Source organism: Labeo rohita, chromosome 3 (genome assembly GCF_022985175.1).
Source record: "Labeo rohita strain BAU-BD-2019 chromosome 3, IGBB_LRoh.1.0, whole genome shotgun sequence".
In the NCBI taxonomy this organism is placed as follows: Eukaryota; Metazoa; Chordata; class Actinopteri; order Cypriniformes; family Cyprinidae; genus Labeo; species Labeo rohita.
In genome coordinates this window covers 42,864,915-42,876,386 of record NC_066871.1, presented here as the reverse complement: position 1 = coordinate 42,876,386, position 11,472 = coordinate 42,864,915, and the positions used below count along the sequence as shown (strand labels likewise).

Here is an 11,472-nt window from a genome sequence, read left to right as displayed (position 1 = left end):
TCCTGCTAAGTGTTGTAAGGATGTTAAGTTTAAGCAGCTTTGTGTGAAAACAGGTCAGATGGCATCAGGATTTCTTCTGGTTTATTGTTAACACAATGCATTCAGAATGAACTTACAGTGAAACCTAAAAAAGCATAATGCTAGAAAATCTTAAATCAAACACACACACACACAACAATGACAAACACAACTACTGATAATAAAAAGACCCAAGACTCTTTATTTCTGTTGTATTTATTGCTCTTTATTTGTCACAGGCATAAAATAAAAATATTTCAGCACAGCAAAGACTTTTTAAAAACATCTCATAACAGATCTCATAAACTCATGATCAGTCATTTTACAGTTTAATTAATTTCACTAAAGCATTTTTATTATTTATTGATCTGTTGTATAACAACAGTATGTCAGTGTGAGTGTGTCTGTAAGTGCTGATATCAGTCATGTGATCAGCTGTGGCCCAATCACAGCCGTACTGATATTCAGATCAACAGATCACTCTTACTCATGTGATATGAATTACATACTGAAACGTGATGAAAGCAGGAGATCCAGACCTACAGCTGTAACCATCACTGACTACTGAACGGTAAGATCCTCAGAGAAGAAGAACTATAACAACAGAAGAAAGGAAAGACAGTGTCAGTGAAGGTGGTTGTGAATGTGTGTAGATGTGTGTTAGTTACAGGATCAGAGAATGACACCGTTCCTCCGTCATAGTCCAGATACACTCTCACAGGACCAAGATCCTGTTTAACAGGAAAACCAAACCTTTCAGACAGACCGTGCCGCACACACCAGACATCAGTGTTACAGAAATCATATCTCTTCCTTTGTTTTGATGCTGTAGTTACTCCAAGACTCCAGTACTGAGTCTCTTTAACATCCACATCCCAGCAGTGTGTTCCTGAGTTAAAACCCTCTGAACCCAAAACACAGGAATACCCATCAAATCTCTCTGGATTATCAGGAAGTATTTCTTTGTTCTCGCTCCGTCTCACACTAGTCAGATCATCAGACAGGATTAGATGTGGATTTGCAGTGTTTGGATCCAGAATCACAGGAGCTGATGAGACACAATCACAATTTATTCTGATGTTCATATAATGATCAAGAGTGAACCGAACACAGATTATTATGAAGTATGACATTTGTCCTATTGATCAAACACATCAGAGATTTTCTCTGATGAATTTGAAATACATATTGAAGTTCCTTGAGCACAATACTATATTTTAGATATTTTATTGTTTCAGTTTGAAGAATCACAAATGGAGTCTCAAGTATCTTTTCACTTTTACACTGTTGAGTCTGTTCTGAGTAGATAAAGAAATGAGAAACATTATCAATAAATAGTTAATTATATACCAAAATGTCTCAAGTTACAAGTGGCATGGCTCCCTGAAAAGGGAATGGGATACTGTGTCATAGCAAGATGCTATGAGGAATGCCTCCAGCATAACTGGTTTCTGAAGCACGTGTTTAAATGTCATTGGTCGACGACAGTCTGTGACATCACTGCCACTGTGACCATCAGTATAGCAGGGCATCTGTAGTAAACATCAACTTCTACGTCTGACAGAGACATAAACAAGTAGACCCGAAGCATGGCAACAAGACGCAGTGTCTTGTTCTCCTCTCAGGGAACCATGTTTACACTTTATTCAAATAAGGACTCAACAGACTAAGCTGGTGGAATCATAAATCCTCTGTTAGGTCTGCACCAGCAGACTGTAGTGACCAGTAGTACATACTAGTATGATCTTCCCTTACTACCAACTAAAAAAAATTGAGATGATAAACTGTATATGTAAGAGCACAGATGTTCTCCAGACTCACTGTTCTGGACGATGTCCTGCATCTTCTTCCAGACTCTGAACGGCAGATTGCCCAAGTAACGTGGCACATGAATCAAAGCTCCAGAAGGCGTCTGTGGATCCGGCTGTGAGATCTGGACTCTGGAAGAACATTCAGGAGTCAGAACTGCAGTGGATTTGGATCAGAAACAGAGAGACCAGAGACACCAGCAGATCACTCACCTTTCCATTGAGACTGGAAACTCCTGCAGAACAAACACACCATTGATCATCAACAACTCAATCAATCAATCAATCAATGACCTAAAATCAGACCTTTAGAAAGCAGACGTCATTGTCTTTCATCATCTCCTCTGTGTCTTTGATTGTGTATAAAAGAGCTAAGATGCTTCTGTTGATCTCCTCCAGCTTCTCCTTCATCATCTGCTTCTTCTGCTCCTCTTCCTCCCTCAGTGCAGTGATTGTAGCTTCTTCTTCATCTCTGAGAAACTGATGAAGCTTCTCAAACTGCTGTTTAATCTGACGCTCTGTGTGCTCAGCTTGAGACTGAAATCAAATCACATTCACTTCAGTCATCTCAAAGATGTGACTTATTCTGGAGCAGCATTAAGAGTGAGTGAGGAAATAAATGTGGGTTAGTTAACTACAACTGTCTAAAGTACTACTGTACTTTATTTGTGAATGTAAAAAGAATCAATTCTCACCTTGATATGCTGAACTGTTTTCTCAAATTCTCCCTTCAGCTTTTCATTGTGTTTAATTTTCTCTTGTAATGACTCAAGTGCTGTATTGAGCTCCTCCTAGAATTAACAAAAGTAAAAATCACACTGGAGATTTTTGTAAAATGTTAATATATGTAATACACAGTATTAGCAAAATGATGATGAGAAATTTGTACATTCAATTAATCAGTTTCTGTAAGATTAAATCTTCATATGTAAACCTATCTTACCTTAAATGATGGAACAACTTCACTGATGGGTCTGAATGTGTGATTTTCATGTTGTTGTGAATCTCTGCACACTAAACACACAGGCTGTTTGTCCTCCAGACAGAAGAGTTTGAGTTTCTCACTGTGTAAACTGCAGATCTCCTCAGATCCTGATGAACGGCTCTGATTTCTCTCTTTCAGGAACGACTCGCACAAGTGTTTTAATGCAAGATTAGCTGGTGGTTCATATTTTGAGGATCCTTTACAGACAGGACACTCCTGAGTTTCCTTGGTTCTCCAGAACTGTTGAAGACACTCTTTACAGAAACTGTGACTACATGATAAAAGAACTGGATCTTTGTAGATTTCATGACACACAGGACAAGAAAAATCATCTTCAGATAGCGACGCCATTTTCACTGTTTGAGCTCCAGCGATCCTAGTTCACTTTCACTTTCTGAATGATGTTGCAAAAATTAATCACAATGAAAATCACAAAGTTCTTCTTTCTGTTCAAAGACAAACATCTCAAAACAAACTTCTCTTTTTGTTCTTCATTGATGACTGATTGATTTTTGCTTTTGTCAGTACGACAGACAGGAGAAATAACAAGCAGGTCTTATCCTAGCAAGTGTTGTAAGAGGGTGGAGTTTAAACAGGTTTGTGTTAAAACAGGTCTAATGACTTCAGGTTCAATCTTAACAAATAATGCATTAAAAATGAACTAAAACATTAAAAATGAACTAAAACAGTGAACCTGATCATGTGTAATAATGTTTGGTCTTTGTTTCTCATTTCCTTTGCTCTGTGTTCCTGTTTGATCCTTACAGAATTGTACTTGCCATTACAATTCTTTATATAATTAATCAGTGTATACCTGTTGGTATTTTAATTGGTTATCCTTGTGTATTTACATGCCATGTTTGATCAGAGGAGATGCACACCGTCTGGTATTATGTCTGAGACCCCGTCACAATGTTCCACACCAAGTCTGTTTCTTCACCCAACACTTCAATGTTATGGATGTACACACCTAATCTTCCTCTCCCGCCTGCTCCACTGAAGCCAGTCATTTCTTCGGTCCCGCTTCCACTGGTTTTTAATTCCTCTATTAGCTCCTTGGAGCTTCCAGACATCAGCTCTGCTGATCTTCGACTCCACCTGGGACTATCATTCTTCTTGCTTCACTGGGCTCCCTTTTACCACAGCCTCCACCTTGGTCAAAGCATGTAACAACTGCACATAATGCAGCGTCATTAATTCCTCCCAACATCCAAGGCTGTCTTCTCTGTTTTGTAATATGCAAATATTAATTGACATTTGTGTGCTTTAGTGCAACTGTATCTCTGACATGTGGCCAATATACCTTAGTCCAGAGCAATCACTGCTGAAGTGATAGTTGAGGTTTTGTGGGCTCAGTTTTTCTTATTTGTAAGCCAGGGATCCTCTGATGTAAGGGTTGCACAATTTCACCACTAGATGTCAGTGAACCTGCACTTAAGTCTAAATTACTGACTGGGTCATGAATACTAAATTTTGTGGGTCTGTCTATTAGTTTGTTGCCCCATCCCTGCCTATATTTTTCACGTGATCTAAACACATTAGGTCAGTCTGTTTACCGTTCCAACCCGTTAACAGATCAACCTCACAGAAATTAACAATTTTGGTGGGAACAGGCACTGAAGGTGAATAAAAAATAAACTCGTAATGGAGATAAACTGGGACAAGATGTCAGACCTCAGCCTGTGGATACAGAGTTTAGAAATAACAGACAACAAGCCAATACACACCACAAAACAACACTGTAACAACAAAACAACGTCCATCTGCTCCTTCGTCCTGCTGTCCGTCAGACATCCTGTTCTTTCCTCTCTCTCTCTGTTTCTCTCTTTCTGCCTTTTCCCAGAGAGAGGAGATGCACTAGCTCAACCTGACTGACACTATCACTTATTTCAAGTCAGTCTTCATGAATGAAATACACAATATCGGTCAAATGTTTATGGATTGCCCTGATCAATCCAGAAAAAACACTACATCACTAAAATGATGTCGCCATTGCTGTCAGTGTGCAGGTGAAGATCTGGAAGAATAGTGATGACTCCAGCTTCTTCAGGTACACATGCAGCACCAACAAACTTGATTTAAAGTCATTTTAATTTTTCTGCTCTTAAAATCACTGACAGTGAGACAATGGAAGTGATTCACCATCAAACTGCAATGAACAGTTTACCAATAAATACAACAAACAATGTTTCTCCTCATTGCAAGTGAATGTATTTAATATCTGGATATGTTTTTTGATTACAAATGTCATATTTGACAAGCTTTTATGAAGTACTAGTTAGTAGCATTTTATTTTTTGCAATCAGAATGTGCAGCATTCAATCAGAACTCACCTTTCCTCTCTTAAGCCCTAAATCAAGTGTTTCAGACGTAAACCAGAAATCAAATGAAAAATATCAAAATACTTAAAAAAAAAAAACTTTCAAAAACAAATTTCAAGCATATCCTATATACACTTCCTAATAGTTGTCACAATATGCTGTAGCTGTAGGGTAACCAGATATCTCCATTTTCCAGGGACAGTCCCTGTTTCTGTTGTTCTGTCTCCGACCGGAGCTGTTCCGTTATGATCCTGGCGTGTGTACTCCTGTCTTGGTTTTGTGTTAATGGGCTCTTATTTTGGAATGTATCTCCCCAGTGTTTCTGTTCCAATTGTTCCTGTGTTCCTTCCTGTTTGCCTTTGTTTCTTCCTAGTTTGTTGCCATAGTCAGTCGTCATAGTAATTCATTAGCTCCACCCACTTGCAGACCTGCGTATTTTTTACTCCTCATTGTTTGGATATTTTCTCTGTTGTTGCTGCAGTCTTGGTTTTCTGGTCTTTGCTCACTGTGTTTCCAGTGTTTGCTTCCCTCTTGTTATTAACCTGCTGCATTTGGATTTGTCTCATGATGCCTTTTTCCTCAGCATAAGAGATATGAATGAAGCATCATCAGCTAAATAACTGCACAAATATATTTGCACAATGCACAAAATAAGCCTAAAATGCCAAATAATAAGCCTGATTTGGGATAGTAAAAATCCTTTTTTTCAGAACATTAACATAAAAATAAAACATTTGAAAAGTTTAAATTATTCTATACTCATAGTTTGTAAAAATTAAAATGTTAAATACTGTTAGAAAATATACATTTTACTCAAAATTACTGTGCTACTATTCTATTGCATTCTGTCAGTGCTTATTCACTCCTGGCAGCAAAATGGATTTATTTGCATGAATTTCTAACATTTACAGATGAAGAATATATCTGTTACATGTCTGTCATGCACTGAAGAAAACACAACATCTCAAATGCATTAAACAACATAAATATATGTTGATCGATTTGATCCATGATCGACATTGATCATGTTTTGGACTTTAATCCCTACTTTTCTTAGCGTCTTTAATGAAACAGCCCCCTGCTGCGGCCCAGTCACAGTCGTACTGATATTCAGATCAACATCACTCTTACTCATGTGATATGGATTAAATGTTAAAACATGATGAAAGCAGGAAGATCCAGAACTACAGATGGAACCATTACTGACTATTGAATGGTAAGATCCTCAGATGGTAAATGCTACCAAAGAATGGAAAGACAGTGTTAGTGAAGGTGGTTGTGAATGTGTGTAGATGTGTGTTAGTTACAGGATCAGAGAATGACACCGTTCCTCTGTCATAGTCCAGATACACTCTCACACGGTCACGCTTCTGTTTAACATGAAAAGTAGTGCGGGGTTGAAATACTGAGACAAGCTGATATGGATCATACCACAGACTCCAGACATCAGTGTAAAGGAATTTCCATCCCTTCCTTTGGTTTGATGCTGTAGTTACTCCAACACTCCAGTACTGACACCCTTTAACCTCCACATCCCAGCAGTGTGTTCCTGAGTTAAAACTCTCTGAACCCAAAACACATGGATAGCTGTCAAATCTTTCTGGATTATCAGGAGGCGGTTGATTGTTCTCAGTGTATCTCACACTGGTTAAATCATCAGACAGGGCGAGAAATGGATCTGCAGTATTTGGATCCAGAATCACAGGAGCTGATGAGACACAATCAAGAGTTGCTCTTATTCTTATGTTCATATAATAATCAAGACTGAACCAAACACAGATTATGATGAATTATGTCACTCGTCTTATTGATCAAACACATAATTTTCTTCTGATCACTGTCAGTGTTATTAACTACACACAGTGTTCATAGCGGGGATTAAAAAAGTGCCAGTACTCTCCTGTGCACTGACAGGAATATGCAAATCATTATAACATTCAAATGTAGTACCTCTAGACAGTATAACATTTTGGACACACCAAATGTCTCATTGACTCACTCGATTCATTGAAAAAAACTGAATCATTCATCAACAAAACAACACATTTGTAATCGAGTTGATATTTGGTGTTTAAAAAAAACAAGAACTCATACAGGGCCATTTTTTGTCTTCAAATTTTAGTTGTCAGTCGGGGAAATGGAATACAGGCGCAGCCTTAGCCATGCCTGTAGCATGGCATCCAGCCCCATTTAGGCAATTTGTGTACAAAGAGAGATGATACCCTTTCCACAGACCTCTTGTGAAGTCGTCCTCCATGACCACTCCTCAACCTGTGAGAGGGATGCACCAGTCATCGATATTTTCCAATGATCAGATGATCCTAACACAGGACCTTGAGACAGGAACCCAAATTTCTTCCACCTAACCAGGGAACAAAGGCATCTGCGCATAACTCTGATCATGTGGAATGGGTTTCCCTTCAAGGAAAACACTTTGGTCCTGAGACATTGTAACAATCGTTGTCTTTTGCGCCCAAGATGGAAGAATAAACGTAAACAAGTGGACGCGATGAGCAAAAGAAGAAAAAAAAAAAGAAAGGAAAGCCCTGACGTGGAGGCTGTGTTCTGAGAGTCCATCTGCTTTTTCTGAGCTCTTCCTGCTTCTCTAATGGACAGTTGCTGTTTAACTTAGCCACTGCACAAGTCCAGACCACCAGCAGCTCATACGCAGAGGATAGAGGTGGTGAGTCCTCAATATCCCCTGCCTTGATGCTAAGAACATCTGGACTAGATAGCCCTTGTGTTGGGCTCTCTCATTTGAGGCAGAGAAAGCCACAGAGCAGGCTTCTGTATCCCAAATATGAGCAGTGAGTCAGCCGATGAGGGTTGAGAAAGGGCCAAAACCATCTCGAACACTTCAGCCAACTCAACAGTCTAAGACACTGCACCACCTTGGTGAACAAAGACCCACATCAACAAGGAGCAGAAGCCTGCCCTGACTCATCAAATAGGGACAGTTTCACACATGCTTCAGACACTGCAGAGACTTTTCCCACACACACAGCATCAAATTTACCTCGAAAGGGAACTAGGACAATCTTTGCTTACTAACAACTGACATAATCTGGTACTTTTGTGTGACGTACACTGTATGTGTAAGAGCACAGATATTCTGGAGACTCACTGTTTTGGACAATGTCCTTCATCTTCTTCCAGACTCTGAACGGCAGGTTTCCCAAGTAACGAGGCACATGAATCAAAGCTCCAGAAGGCGTCTGTGGATCCGGCTGTGAGATCTGGACTCTGGAAGAACATTCAGGAGTCAGAACTGCAGTGGCTTTGGATCAGAAACAGAGAGACCAGAGACACCAGCAGATCACTCACCTTTCCATTGAGACTGGAAACTTCTGCAGAACAATCACACAATTTATCATCAACAACTCAATTAGTGCATCAATCAAATCAATCAATCAATCAATCAATCAATCAATCCATGATCTAAAATCAGACCTTTAGAAAGCAGACGTCATTGTCTTTCATCATCTCTTCCATGTCTTTGATTGTGTGTGAAAGTGCTGAGATGTGTCTGTTGATGTCCTGCAGCTTCTCCTCCATCATCTGCTTCTTCTGCTCCTCTTCCTCCCTCAGTGCAGTGATTGTAGCTTCTTCTTCATCTCTGAGAAACTGATGAAGCTTCTCAAACTGTTGTTTAATCTGATGCTCTGTGTGCTTAGCTTGAGACTGAATACAAATCACATTCACAATTCAATCATCTCAATCTACACAAGTAACACTTCACATGTAAGATAAACATGGACACAGAACATATAAGCAGATTGCTGCTTATTAAGTACATAAATAATAAGTCGTATTTTACTACAGTAAATACAACAAATCATAGTTGTATATAGTGATCCTACAGTTTTACTGAAAATGACTCGTGATTGTGTTTCCTCACCTTGATGTGTTGAACTATTTTCTCAAACTCTCCTTTAATGTTTTCCTTGTGTTTAAGTTTCTCTTGTAAAGACTTCAGTGCCTTATTTAGCTCCTTCTAGAATTGAACAAATACAAATGTATTAAACACCAGATTATAGTGAAGAGGAGATAATACAGTGATATGATCATGCTATGATGAGAATAAGTATTTACCCCATTTTGTTTTCTTTTATATTGTGTATATCGCATACTAAACTGATTCAGACATTAAAATCTAACATAAAAGAAGGCACACTTGATGTGATCATTCTTGGCTGGTCCCTGAAGCCTACGATCACACCCGTGATTGGAACACTGAGTGCATCACGTGATCAGCTGCTGAATTCAAATCTGCATTCGCGCTTAGGCTGGCGCTGATCTTTTGTCATATTAGCACAACTATTCAGTGTTTTCAACCATATAATGCTTATTTTAGGTTCCAGACATTTAAATACACATAAGTACTAGCAAAACCATACATCTATAGTTTGTAAAAATACACGCTGATGTCTATGGAAACGGCAATAATGATCCTAATCTGACGACATGTTTTATTAATATAATATAGGCATTGTGGAGGCAACTATAAAGTTTAATCTGCTCTTCTCCCAGTTCACCAAAAACTTACTTTAATGTCTTTCGGGAGGAGAGGATGAATTTGCTGGCTGTGAACCCCACAGCTCGGATTCAACGTGAACTAACATGGCGGCGCCCATCACCCGGTATAGATCAACTAACGCGGTCATTATAAAAGTGTTTAAACCTCCAAATACATTTACTTGCGCATATTTCAGAATCGGAATATCAGATATTTCATAATCTAGTGTGAGCACGTCTGTGAATATTATTAATAAAAAAATAAAAAAAAAAATAAAATGGATGTGTCTTTACAGCTCTATTGTGGCTCCGCTGTGTCACGTGACAGGCATGACGCGTCGCCATGGAAACAATAAGGTGATACGTTCTAAAATAACGGTCGCCTAAAAAAACTCACCCTGGGGGCTCAGCTAGAATATTTTAAACTCACGTGTGAAGTAACACACAAAGGTGAAAGAAACTTCATAAATGAGGAAGAAAATTATTGAAATACATAAGTCTGTGAAGGGTTACAAAGCTATTTCAACGCTCTTGGACTCACAGCGAGAGCTTCAACTGGGAAAACTGCACAATGTAAACCTTCGTAGAATTGGCTCCTCCAGGACATCACAAAACAGCCAAGGGCAACATTCAAGGAATTTGCACTTAACTGTATTATGTGTTTACTCAGTTTACCTTTGTTTTATGTTTTGCATTTGAAGATGTATTAATGTAGTAAATGTATGACTATTACTGTTTTTTAATTATAAATCAAGAGACATTTGTCTTACCTTATATGATAAAACCTCTTCACCAATGGGTCTGAATTTGTGATTTTCATGTTGTTGTGAATCTCTGCACACTAAACACACAAGCTGTTTGTCCTCCAGACAGAAGAGTTTGAGTTTCTCACTGTGTAAACTGCAGATCTCCTCAGATCCTGATGAACGCCTCTCAGTTTTCTCCTTCAGGAATAACTTGCACAAGTTCTTTAACACAAGATTAATTGGAGGATCATGACTAGACAATTTCCTGCAGACAGGACACTCCTGAGTTTCCTTGGCTCTCCAGAACTGTTGAAGACACTCTTTACAGAAACTGTGACTACATGATAAAAGAAGAGGATCCTTGAAGATTTCATGACACACAGGACAAGAAAGTTCTTCTGAAGATACATTTAGTGAAGCCATTTTCACTGTTCGAGTTCTAGCAAACTTTACTTTCACTTTCTGAACTATGGTTTCAAAAACGAAAAATGAATATGTTTTATATGTCCAGAAACAAACTACTCAAAAATCCTTCTTGAACGTGTTTTTCTTCTTTCTCCAACTGATCGGTAATTTCAATTTTGCTGCGTCAAGACTGAAAACCAGTTTGACAGAAGGGAGAAATAGGTCAGTCTTTTCCTGGGCAGTGTTATAAGAGGGTGGAGTTTGTAATCATTTTTGTGTGCTTTAAAAGAAGTCAGGCAACACCACATTTTTTCAGGCTACATTTAAACAAAATGCATTGCTTTTTATGTTTCTCCAGAGTCCCTGCTGAAAGATACATAAACCAGCATGAATTCCACCACACTAGTCACACTGTCAGTCACTGATTTTAAAAAGTGTACATATAGTTCTTGTGTTGTTGTGCTTCCTGTAGCATGTGGTTCATGTTTATCTGTGGCAGTGTGCTTTGTTGTTTTGTGTTGCACATGGCTTGCATTTTTCTCTCAACAACGTGCTTTTGTTTTGTTTTGTTTTGTTTTGTGTAGCACATGCACAACTGGTGTTTTTCATTGGTCGCATGCTTTCTTGTCTTGGTTCATATGTGAACACGCAGCTTGTGAGTTGTTCTTGTTTGC

General features: G+C 38.7%; 1 protein-coding gene across 6 annotated transcripts; it reads right to left on the bottom strand.

The window, feature by feature from the left end:
- Positions 1–248: 248 nt before the first annotated feature.
- LOC127162872 (nuclear factor 7, brain-like) lies at positions 249–11,007 on the bottom strand. 6 transcript variants are annotated; one of them, XM_051105788.1, is made up of 6 exons: positions 10,418–11,007; positions 9,031–9,126; positions 8,583–8,813; positions 8,457–8,479; positions 1,840–1,958; positions 249–1,066 (listed from the first exon to the last, which is right to left on the bottom strand). In XM_051105788.1, the coding sequence occupies exons 1-6, from the start codon at positions 10,814–10,816 to the stop codon at positions 573–575; spliced, it is 1,362 nt and encodes a 453-aa protein (XP_050961745.1). In that variant the 5' UTR covers positions 10,817–11,007; the 3' UTR covers positions 249–572. The 6 variants fall into 6 exon arrangements, with proteins under 6 accessions (XP_050961745.1, XP_050961746.1, XP_050961744.1 ...); XM_051105789.1 differs by lacking the exon at positions 8,457–8,479 and adding an exon at positions 2,040–2,062; XM_051105787.1 differs by lacking the exons at positions 8,457–8,479; positions 8,583–8,813 and adding exons at positions 2,040–2,062; positions 2,133–2,363.
- Positions 11,008–11,472: the final 465 nt, after the last annotated feature.